At 38.4% G+C, this 12,580-nt stretch overlaps 1 protein-coding gene across 1 annotated transcript; it reads left to right on the top strand.

Annotated features, from left to right (window-relative positions):
- The first annotated feature begins 6,089 nt into the window (after positions 1-6,089).
- Positions 6,090-7,437, top strand: LOC110300500 (heat shock transcription factor, Y-linked-like). Its single transcript, XM_021170701.2, has one exon. The coding sequence runs from the start codon at positions 6,158-6,160 to the stop codon at positions 7,334-7,336; it is 1,179 nt and encodes a 392-aa protein (XP_021026360.1). The 5' UTR covers positions 6,090-6,157; the 3' UTR covers positions 7,337-7,437.
- Positions 7,438-12,580: the final 5,143 nt, after the last annotated feature.

The following is a 12,580-nucleotide window of genomic DNA, read 5'->3' as shown; positions in this document are numbered from 1 at the left end:
GAGAGAGGTGAGGGTGGCAGGATAGAATGTTCAGAGGAAAGACATTATACATGAACTTGATTTCAGAATACATTAAAATGGATCCATTCTAGAGCATTGTATCCTACACATATTTTATTTTATACATATTCCCTACTTTCAACAAATTCTCTATGTGGTACATTCAATTGATACCTTTCCTTTGGCACTTATGCACTAAATGCTTATAATAGAGATTAAAGGTTAATTAAAAAGTTATAAATATTCTAAGATCATGACAATTTAAGAAGCATTGACAAGTGGATTACTTTAGATAAGCTTCAACTCTGGCCTCTTCAGCTAACAACTTCTCTAGACTGTGAATTGTCTGATGGTAAGAATGATGGCTTATTCAGTCAGCACTTAATGTAAGATGTCTGCCATTTTTTTTTTTTTTTGGTCTTTGATTTTATGGTATAAGTAAGATACCCTAGGGCCATTGGGATGTTACCAAACTTCATGGTAATGTGAATGAATTCCCTCCATAAAGAGCTAACTTCTGCAAGGAGTCTCTACCTGCATTTTCACAGGCCCTGTGGAGATGGCTCTGTCTCAGGTTGGAATCAAGGACACAGACAGGATATTTTGCTCCCTTTGGAAACCCAGACAATGTTGACATGGAGCTACCGTTTGTCTGGATGGAGGTTGAAAGGGGGTTTCAGATCCATGTCCCTCAAGAGCTAAAACACCAACCTCCATCCCCATTATTTTTGCCAAAGCTAACCAAATGGTTGAGTCTAATGGAATGGGAGAAGGCTACTTGCCTTCTGGAAGCAGGACGTCAATGTCTTCTGAAGCACAAGACAGCCTATCAGTCTTAGCAAGCTGGACGGTTTCATATTTTTCCTATTAGTAAGAATACTTAGATATGGCTTGCTTTGTTTACATTTAAGAAGTCATTTGCATTTTAAATATTCAGATTCATTTCTATGACTATAAATATCATCACATTTAGCCATCTACACACTAAACCTTCACCATGTTGGTGTGCTCATGAGTGAGATTAGGTAGAGGTCTGTTTTTACCTGGAAGAGGCTGGAATCAATTTGTCATCTCCAATGCCGTTCTTTCAGGAGTGTCTCTCCAAAATTCACGTGTCCACAGAGTTCAGTTCTGTGAGCTTATACAACAGAGGACTCTGCTGCCTTCTGACTTGGTTATTCTCAGTTCCAAAGACCCCTAAATTTCATTGCCATGTAGACTGTGCATGGATCCTTCACTACATGGACCTGCCCTGACTCAAAGGCAACCACAGACTCTGACTTCGGCCTTAGATGGTGCAACAGAATCCTGGATGGCTCTTCATCACCTTTGCCACATAGTCTAAGTAAGTAATAATCCCGACCTTTGCCAAACACATGACTTGAAGCAGAGACTGGGTCACAGAGGGTCACCTTTCAATTTGGCCTATGAAATAGCAGAATCTCCCAATTAAAAGTCACAGGCCCAGCCCTTCTGCCTTTCAAAGGATTCTACCTTCAGAAATGGTGGCTTCATCAGTTAATGATGGTTTGTCTAAACCTTCTGATAACTGACTCCCATTCCTTAGAGATGCTGGGGGGAATTTATCTGAACTACTCAAATGTCCACAATGGTGGCAGGGATATAGAAATTGGTATCTCCTTTAAAAAAGAAAAAGAAAAAAATTAACCCAAACGAACAGTAACACCTAGGTTTAAAATCATGCCCAGCTCATGTTTGACAATCCTTCTGATAGCCTAAATACTATAAATTTAGTTGACGATAACAGAACAGATGGAAAAACATATGGCTTGTAGGTAGTGTGTGGCGGTTGATATTTGCGGTACATTAGGGGAATTTATTTTATTTTGTCTCTTTCCTTGTGTAACTTTATGATATTTTATCAAGTGAATTTTATATGTCTTTTGACTTATTTCTGTAGTAGTATTAAACTCTTTGTGACTCAAACATTCTATTTTTAAATAGCTGGTTTTATAACCCCTTCAAAGCACACATTGAAGTACATAGGCAAGACCTTCATTCAGAGAAAACATTTCAGAGTTACTGGCAATCCATGGACAGAGATTAGACATGTAAAACAGGTGCACATTTATGGAGACTAATTCAGGCAAAGCTTATTAAAGATGGTCTGTCTAGCTGATATTTAGATTAGAACGTGTATCTAAAAGTCCATCCAAACCATAGCTCTAGATTTAATATTGATCTTTGTAACTTCACATTTTCTAAAAAAAAATGATTTAAAAGTCATATTTGCTTAAAATACTGTTTTCATCCTGTTAAATGAATAAGGGAAATTTTATGTACATGAAAAAAAAAAAGACACGAAGACACTTGCTTATATACAACCTTCAGCTTGACTTGATTTGCTTTTAGGCTAGACAGTGGCCCGGGAACCCTGTGCCACTTTGAAGTTTCTCTGAATTGAAACGCAGCTTCCTGAGGCTTGTCTGTCAGCAATTTGTAACTTTTTTTTTTAAATCTAAGTATTTACTTAAAAAAAATTTTTTTAACACACAAGGCAAGATGAAAAAGGTATTTCTCTTCAGAGGAAGTAAAGGGTAAACAAAGGCAGACATATCAACTGAACACACTTTAAATAAGTATGTGTGAAAATGCCTAGAGCTGCTGGCTACTTAACAGTATGCCTGTATAAAAGTCACTTAATCTTGAATTCTTGGCAAAGTTTCTTCTATCAGACTCTTTTAATTTCTCCCTATGACATTTTCCCTCTGCCTAGCCTCTGACATTCATGTATGGATCTCATATTTCTGGCTATCTTTGGCTTTTACACATGATACTTCTCTACCTAGATGTATTTTATTCGTTCTCTCTGTTACCCACGGTTTGAGCTTACTTTCACACAAACAAAATCCTTTAAACTAGGTGAGAAGAAAAGAGGTAGTATTAAAAGGTAATATTAAATGACTTCTCTCATGAACGTCCATATAACAAGCTCCCTCTGAACAGCAGGCCAGCATCAGAGCATTCCATCCAGGCAAGCCTTATACTTCCAATTAAGGCATGTTTAGGTTTAACTAACTGTTAGTGTTTGGCTTTGAATTATTTTGTACGTTTTACAAAATAGAGCTTCAGAGAAGTTTCTCACTCTTAATATATGGGAAGGTATAGAGATCTCTTGTACGTCTGTGCCTCTGTACACACAATCTCTCCATCACTTACTTGGCTAAGTTTTGTTTTTTAATAAAATAATGCTATCACAAAAAGGAAAGTCAATTGTGAATTTTCATTCCTTGTTATTTTTTTTAAATATTCTTCTCTCATATAGTACAAACCAACCACAGTTTCCTCTTTCTTCTCTCCTCTAAGCTACACCCTCCCCTCTCCCCCAGACTCACCCCCCTTCCTCCATTTTCCTTCAGAAAAGAACAGACCTCTCAGGACTATGAACTGACCACGACCTAACAAATTACAGTAAGATTAGGCACATACCCTCATATTCCAGGACAGCCAGGGCTACACAGAGAAACCCTATCTTGAAAAAAACAAACAAAAAAAACCAAAAAACAAAAAACAACACCCCCCCCAAAAAAAACCAAAACAAAACAAATAAAAAAAAAAAAGAAAAAGAAAAAGAAAAAAAAAAAAGAAGTGTCACGAAATCCCAAGCTGACAGCCATGGCATACTACAGTCAGTAACCCACATCTCTTCCCACCCCTCCCGCCTTTACCTCACTTAGCATCATTGACCTCACTGAGCTTCCAGCCCAGGAGAAAGACCAGCCTGTTGTTTTATTAAATTGTTTGATGATTTCCCTATTTTCATGTTTACTCCACGTTTTTCAGATGATTTTGTTCCTATCTAATTACCTTCCCTTCCACTGTCATCCATTTCTTCTTACTCAGCAAAGAGGGGTGGGTTAATTAATATCTACCAGGTGAGGCTGGGCTACGGTAAGGACACTGGCTGTAACCTCCTTTATTTATTTGTGAAATCGTCTCATTTCACACTGTCTTCTAGTTGGACCCAGGAAGTAAGGGCTAGTAACCACTCGATGGATGCACAAGGCGATCCTCATGCAGCCATTTTGGCAGAAATGGCGGAGTTGACCTTGGCGTATTGACCTCATGGCAGGTATTCTTGCGATGATCATGGCTCCATCTACCCACGTATCCACAGCTACTTTCTTCTTCCTGCCGTTCATGCCTAGCAGCACCCAGTCACTCTTCAGATAAGTTAGGCATCTGTTACTCTGATGGCTCCATGCCCCGCTGCTCTGTTTGCTCTGAATATAAACCAACAGGAACTACAAACTGAGCCTTGTATTTTGTGCTAAGCTCACTTGAAATACATCTTTCCATTTCCCTGCTGATGTCATTAATTTGGTATGTAACTGGATTCATTTATTTCAGAGTTTATATATTTCATGTATTTATTCATTAGTTCAGGGTTTTGGAGACTGTGTGGAGAAGTTCTTTTTGGGACACTGGCTGTGGAGGAGGTCGGCTGGGTGCTTTCTCTTCCTTTCTGAGATATCACGATTTTACCCCAGCATCTGGCTCCCAAGTCTTCATTGGTGCAGGATATTTAACCATACTTTGAGCCCTGAGATTGTGTTGTTTCCTGGAGAAACCTGTGTTTATTTGTGGTATGGCTCAGTCCTTGCACACACCTTTAATCCAGGAGCTTTCTGCTTATTCTAAACAGGATTTAAAAAGTCAACCCTAGATCAAGAGGTGGAGCAAGGAACCTATGGTCAGGGAGTGAACACAGGAAAAAAAACATAGTGAGTAAGAGGAAGTCAGGAGGATGGATAGAGAGGTACATAGGAAGTAGAAAGGAGGGACATTGAGTTTGAAAAAGTTTTGAAGACTGTGTGGAGGAGAACTTCTTTATGGGACTTGGGCTGTGAAGGAAGTCGGCTGGGTGCTCTCTTTGCTTCTCTGAGCTAGCAAGATTTTACCCCAGTTTCCAACTATTCATTGGCAAAAACCAATCAACTGAGATTGTGTTGAAGAAAAAAAAAACAGCTAAGTTTTGCTTTTAGAGATTATCTTTGTAATTTATTTATCTTAAACATAAAACATTGTGTGTGTGTGTGTGTGTGTGTGTGTGTGTGTGTGTGTGTGTGTGTGTGATTCCAAAGAAAAACTTTGTAAAATAAGAAAGAAAAAGGTAGGGAAAGGAAATCATGAAACAATATAGTGTATGAATTAAAAAAAAAAAAGTTCATTAATCAGGTTCTCCCTTCTGCCCCATGTGCCTTACTCAGTACCCACAACGACCATTTTCATTAGTTTTGGCTTCCTTTGCTACCATTTTTTCTTATTTTTGCAAACATAATTAAATATATGTATATGTAAGCTTATTATGCTATACACATGCATATGTAGAACATATCTAAGAATGCAAATATGTCAGGGCTAGAGAGAATGTTCTATAGAAAAGTGTAAATATGTCAGGGATAGAGAGATGGCTCAGAGTTTAAGAGTATTGGTTGTACTAGGGCCATGGTTAACAACAGAATTGTCATTTACACCTGCTGGAAGAGGGAACATTGATTTTCTCCAGTGGAATGACACTGGGTATCTCAACCACGCCAGTGCAGGCCTCATATTCAGAAGTCACTGACAACATATAATGAACTCCATGGGATTTTTTTTTTTTGGTATGTCTTTATTTGGTTACAGTTTGATGTTTTGTTGTTTCTTTTGGGATGGTATTTTATTTTGTTTTCCTGACGTTGGGGGATTTTGTTATTAGATTGGGTGTTTGCTTGATTATTTTTTAAGGACTTAAAGTTGGGTGGGTAGGGAGGAGGGGGATCAGGAAATAATTAGGGGAGCAGAAGAATATGGCCAAAGTATATTTAAAATTAAAAATTGTTTTAAATAATATAAATTCTAATTAAAAAGGGGGAGGAAAGAAGTGTCATTAGGGATGACATTTTGAAATCTTCAGTAAGTAAGGGGCTACTCTTGCTTTCCTGGGAACATTTTTTGCAAAGGACAGGAATGCTTTTGGCATAATAATCACCAGGAGCCCTAAGTGATTCTGTGATGTCACAGCTATTAGACTGACTACCTTTATGATGTAGTCACTTACTTCCATCTGTGGAGGACTACTGAAGTGCCAATATAATCTGCAGAGTACATAGCTGTTCAGATGTGAAGTCTGTGTGGGTAAAGTGTACAGGACATGGCTGAAGCACCTTCGGAAATGCAGGCTGTTTCCCCTAACAGTCTATCAACAGATTTAGAGACCTCTTCCGGTGAGCCTTGGTGTGACAACACAGGTCAGAAGGACTCAGACTTATGGGCTATTATTGAGGAAAGTGCATTTCAGGTTTTGGCTCAGCGATTCTTGATAAAGAGGCCACCGAATACCCTCTGTGCCTCAGAGCCAGATGAAGACAGTAACTTATTTTCAATGACCTTCCCCAGAAAACTCTGGAAAATAGTGGGAAGTGACAAATTTAAGTCTATTTGGTGGGATGAGGACGGGACTTACATAGTGATCAATGAAGAACTCTTCAAGAAGGAAGTGTTGGAAAGAAAGGCCCCCTTCAGAATATTTGAAACTGATAGCATGAAAAGTTTGGTTAGACAACTTAATCTGTATGGATTCAGGAAAATGAGACAGAACTTCCAAAGATCTGCTTCTCTCCCAGACTTTCTGGCTGAAGAAAAAGGAATCTCTGCCTCATGTAAGTTACAATTCTACCAGAATCCAAACTTTCTGAGAGACTGTCCCCATCTTATAGAAAGAATGAAAAGGAGAATTGGGATTAAAACAGTTTCTCGTGGAGCTGCTCCTTCACTTCCAGATTTCAAGAGCAAACACTTCAGATCAGATTTGGTCAAGATGGAGGACCATAGTTTGGGTGTAGCTGTCCAAACCAGTGAGAGAAATTTGTTGTCCAGCTCTAGTGTTTCAAATGTTTATCTGAGACAGAAGCCTTCTCTTGCTCAAGGGGGTTCTGATACGATGGATGTCATCAGAAGCGACTTTTCTCTTGCAACGCCAAGTTCCTTCAGACCACCTGAAGAGATTCTAACACATCGGCCGGCTCCATTAAATGAGGTGTCCTCTCTTTGTATGGACTCACAGAGAATCTTCACTCAAGCAAACGACAGCCCTGTGAATTTCATTATAACCTCTATTACTCAAAACCGAGGGGACATGTCTCACTTGTGGAATAGTTGTATTGAAATGCAAGGAGAGCCTTCCTTTCAACCTGGGTTTCCTCGCTTTTCATCCAGTTCATCTACTTATTCTGACTCAAAGGCAAAAGGTGAACCTGAGTTACCGATACACAAGGAAAGAGTAGCATCTACCACGTTGGCATCAACATCAAACCATCACTCATCTTCTTGAGGCCATCAGGTTTATAATTACCAACAATCTACTTGGTTCTTTAGGAAGACATTCATGATAGCAGAGATTAGAATTCATGTTGACAAACACCTGGAGTGTACCTGAGATTATTGTAATAGAACAATAAAACTCTATGTGCACCTTTAAAAAAATCACCAAGAGTACTGGCTGGTCTTCTAGAGCACCTGTGTTCGATTCTCAACATCCACAGGGCAGCTAACAATTCTCTGTAACTCAGTTCCAGGGGATCCAAAGCCCTCTTTTGGCTTCCCTGGGCAATATATGAATGTGGTGCACAGGCATACATGCAGGCAAAACATCCACACATATAAAATAAAATATCCCTGGTTTTTAAAAAAGAATGCATATATGTGTACAAATAAATATTGGTGAGTCTCTGTACAAATATATTTGTATATTCATATGTAGAGTACATACATATATAAATACATATTATAGCTCATATTCACTTTTCAAAATGCCTAAAATATACCCACTTAGCATTTTGACCATCCTTTCCATTTTTCTTTTATAGATGTACAGATGTACCATAGTTCAATTAGTGGTAATAAAGGCAGTTTCTGATATTTTTCTGTTGTGGAAAGTATTGCAATAAATACACTTGTATCCTTGATTTTTTTTTTTCATTTTGGCTTTGAGTGGTTTAAAGTCTTAAACTTCAGAGTTCTATTTCCTGAGAAATTCTCTTTTTCTAGGGAGAAAAAAAAAATCACTTCCATTCAGGTAAACTTGGAACTATTCTACTTACATCTAAATTTCTAGGTAGCTTCCATTTTTAACCTTTCCTATTTATTAAAAGAATATAGAGTAGGGGGGGTCATACAAAGTAGGTGGCTTTTCTATAATTTACAAATTTGAAGTATTGCATAGTGTGCTTGTGGTTCGTTATGATCATTCTTATATTAACGTGGTTTGTTATGATCATTCTTATGATCAATCTTCTGGTCATCCATTTTTATGAGTCCAAGTGGATGGTGCCAGGCATTCTCTTGAATATTTATCGAGAAAATATTTATGCAGTGTTTCTGTATGGAGCTGTGTAGGGGATTGACTGTGAGAACTGTCTCCTGTGATGCTCTGCTGTACCTGGGGTTAGTCATGTGCCCTAAGCTAAGGTGGTTTGCAATTTTGGAAATCAGAGTTTTTATATGAAGTAAAAACTCAAAGTCATAATTCTACTTTGATTGTTTCATGGGACTCCTGGAAGACACAACCATAGTGATGAATGTGAAGTAGATTGCTAAAGTATAAAGAACCATAAAATCTATGGAATAGTTATTGTTTATGGTGGGAGTATATGCTCTTAAGTGTTTGCTATTATCTTTCCCAATAGACTCAGCTGTCTGCAAAGTGCAACAAGAGTCATTGTTCCTTTGATATTTCCTCAAAGCAGCTGCTACAGAGGAACAGGCATGGAGTTTATGAAACATTTTGTTTTACTGAGTCACATACAAAGGGTCTCAAACACAAATTTCTGTAGTTGCGACACAGGAAACATAAACAAGACCATGGCAAAAAGTAGGAAGACATTAAAACCAAACTGGAAAATGAATTCCCAGCCCAAAGAAGTTCAAGCTCAAAAAATCAAACTGGGAAAGATTACTGTAAACAAACAGTGGGAATGGGTTGCATTTAGCAGTCTGGGCACTCCTTGTGAGATGAGCTTTATACCAGGGCTCTGCTTGGTAAAGGAACCTCCTTCCTTTTTATATCCTGGATAATCTTCACAATGTGGATATTCACAAATACAGTCAAATCACCATAGTAATAACCCCTGAACACGAAAATAATAGCAACAATGTCCATGATATACTAAGCCAGATCTGCAAGGCTCTAGGTTACATGTTTACTAGTAAATTTATATGTGACTCACATATGATAGTACTTTTACTGGTGAAATATAGAGTAAGATCTATTTGTACAGCTTGTCTCAGACATGACCCTTGTAAGTGCTTCATTGTGCAACATGTGTTTTATTCATGACCACTGCAGGGTCAGATGTTATTGTGTTGTTGCTTTTTACAGAAAGTTTATTTTTAATTTATATTTGAGGCAGGATATTACTACAGAGGTCTGGGTCACCTGCAATATACCATGTACCTCAGTTGGGACCCCAGCTCTCAGAGAAATGTTTCCCAGGGCTGGGATTACAGGCATATGTCTTTGCTCCTGTCTGCTGCTTAGTCACTTTTACCTTGTACATACTATATCAAGCATACCTGATCAGCCTGCATATTTTGCCTGGTTTTAGAATAGTCAGAGCCAAGTTTGTCATTGACTTCTAGAAGAGTATACCAAATCTTTTGTTACACAGATACTAGGTTCTCACTATTCAATTCTCGTAGTTCCTTCTTTCTTTGCATTGTGACTTACTGCATCTTCCTATGTTTCACCTTGTAATCTACTTTAGATCCCCGTTGAGAAAAGCTGAGGCATGAAGGCAGAAATCCCTAAGTATGTGCATTTGAGAGAAGAGAGTAACTTATTTCCCTTGTGATTTCCAGCAGAGCTGTGCAAGTGGCCATCTCAGATGACTTTCTATAAGTAGTTGAACTAAAAACTGTGTTTTTGAATTCTTTGTTATTTAGCAAGTATTATTTAATTTTTCCTCTAATTTTTCTTTGGTAGGGAAAAAAAAATCTTTAAATGACTTGAAGTTTGGGAGGGGCCCAAGGAAGAGTCATACCTGCCTTAAAGGTTCTACAAAGTTGATTGATTGATTAAAGCTTATAGATTCTGGAGAGCAGGGATGTTATGATTCAGAGACAAATTATTGTGGCCGTATAGCCACTTGTTTTTCCACATGTGGCGTATCTTCCATCCATGCAACTATAAGTAAAACCTTTGCAATATGTTGACAACCCAGAAGCTAAGAAGGTCATTAGATAGAAAGCCTTCTGAGACCTCTAGGAAAGATTCTCCCGCTTCGATGACTTCCCTCCAATGGATTTGACGTATGGCTCCATTCCGTTGCATAAGTGCCAAAACTTCAGGCAAGTCTTGCCATATTGGAAGACACCGTTTGGATTAACCTGTATCTGTGTTCCTAGACTATGGTCATTCATGTCTGGTGTGAGAATGAATGCTCTTTTAATCTCTTGGAGAGGTGAGTGGTGTTTTATATCAACAGACTAAGATGATCTTCACTCAATCCTCATCTTCTTCTGTTGGCTTGTCCTAGGGAGAGAAACACAGTAGTTCTGTATTTCTTCATTTTTTTTTTCTCAGCTACATACTCTGCTATACCTAAAAGAGTAGCAAATGGAAGTGCTTGGGGCAAGATACTTCTGAGTCACATCATTGCCTTGCTTCTGAGACAGCCTTCAATTCACTTTCTCTCTGTCAGAAAGTGATATGATATGTCTTTCATGTTTTCCAAGGTCTCTTGACTGTTGACCAGTGTTAGTTTGTATTCTGCTGCTGAGAGCTTAGAATGCTTTCTTATCCAGTCGTGACCATCTTAAGAGATGCAAAGACAACCTACAATGAATCAAAGATTAGAGTCCTGCCTTGCTTGTCAATCATGGTTCTCGCTAGGAAGGAGGAAACAAGGTTCTAAAGGCAGATCAAATCTGAATGGATTTTGGAATTTGCCTTGGAACTCTAAAGTAAATTAATAAAAAATCATTCAAAACGAAAAATATTATCTGTCAGAGAGACAACTATATACATCAGTATTTTCACAGCTCTGCCCTGCTCACATTGAAGTCAAGAACAACGAAGTCGTTCCCTGTGGCAGCTTGGTTAGCTGGATAACATGTTTACACACTTTTCACTAGTCCTGCATGTGATACTTCTACAGCTAGAAGTGAATGAGGATCTGGGGGAAACAATGAATGGCCTCAGCCTTCATTTGCATTGATTCAAAAGGCAATTTTTTTCATTTTTCAGAGACTGAAGTCTCTCACAGGAGCGGGTGCCCCAAGGTGTCTTTTTGCTGTCACTGAAACATTTTGGAAGACAGTAGGAAGGGAGGCCTGCATTACTCCTGAGGGCATGGTTTTCATCTGATAGTTTTCTGTTTCCTGGGGTTCTCTTTGGATGTTACTTTCAAAGTTCTAGCCATGGAAAAATATGATTTGTTTTTCAGGAAAACAAACCCTAACTGGTACTATAAACTGTAACAATACGAAGTCAGGTGTGGCTTAGGTACACCAAGATGGGAGATGAAGGTAGATTTCTAGAAGCCCAAAGCTCTGACACTTTCTTAGAGGAAGAGTTTAGAAACTTGGACACTGATTCTTTTCACTCTTACTGTTTGACAGCAAACCCTTGGCTTCATGTTTATAGGTAAGCCCTCTGCCACTGAGGTACACATGCAAGGCCCAGAGTCCGCTATTCTTGATGAGAATTTTAGGACTTAAAGGGTAGGGAAGACATGGAATTTAATGTACTACTATTCTTTTCTTATCCCTTACAAACTATGACTGTGCCATCCTATAAACTGAGAGATGTTATTTTCAATGTTGAAACTGATGTGATACTCCCACTAGCAGTTTTAAAATATTGAAGATTGCAAGCAAAATCTTTATAGCTGGTTATGAAACAAACAACGAGCAAACAGTCCTGCCAACTTACCTTGTTTTCCACTTCATGTCTGTAAGTGGTGAATTAATTTAATTCTCTCTGTATGCACTAAGCACATATATTGTATGGTATTTCGTGTTGATTCTAAACTTCACAAAAATACAGAGCTATTCAAAAGTTTTAACCACAGCGTTGCTTATTATAATAGTTATTAGAAGGCATATGTGGTATAAGAATAAGAATGGGGCTGCTCATATTCAATGTAGCTATATAAAGCAACATTATATAATCAGTAAAGTTATGTATCTCTGAAAGAGACTATAGGAGAGAGTATCTTCAAAGCATGGAGACCTCCCAGCCTTGCCCCCAGGGTTCAGCCTCCAGCACTGAAAAAAAAAAAAAAGAAAGAAGGAGGGGCCTGTGTTTCTTCTAAAATGTACTACTAAAAATGTACTACTAAAAATCAGATTAAAATTTAGAAGATATATTTCATCCAGATCGTTTTAAAAGCCAAGTTTGTTTCTTGATGTCATCACTCACATATAGACATCCCAGTGAACAGGGCCCTTGCTATATGAAATAAATCTTCCTGCATTGCCTTCCACCTCAATAAACAACCTCGTTCCTGCTGAATGAGTCACTGAAGGGTTGCCTTTATACCTTTCACACCCCAAGTTTGATGGGTGCTTCATCTCA

Source organism: Mus caroli, unplaced genomic scaffold (assembly GCF_978045245.1).
Source record: "Mus caroli unplaced genomic scaffold, Mus_caroli_1 scaffold_1, whole genome shotgun sequence".
NCBI classification, from domain to species: domain Eukaryota; kingdom Metazoa; phylum Chordata; class Mammalia; order Rodentia; family Muridae; genus Mus; species Mus caroli.
The sequence above is the reverse complement of the archived record's forward strand: the minus strand, read 5'-3'. Positions and strand labels throughout refer to the sequence as shown.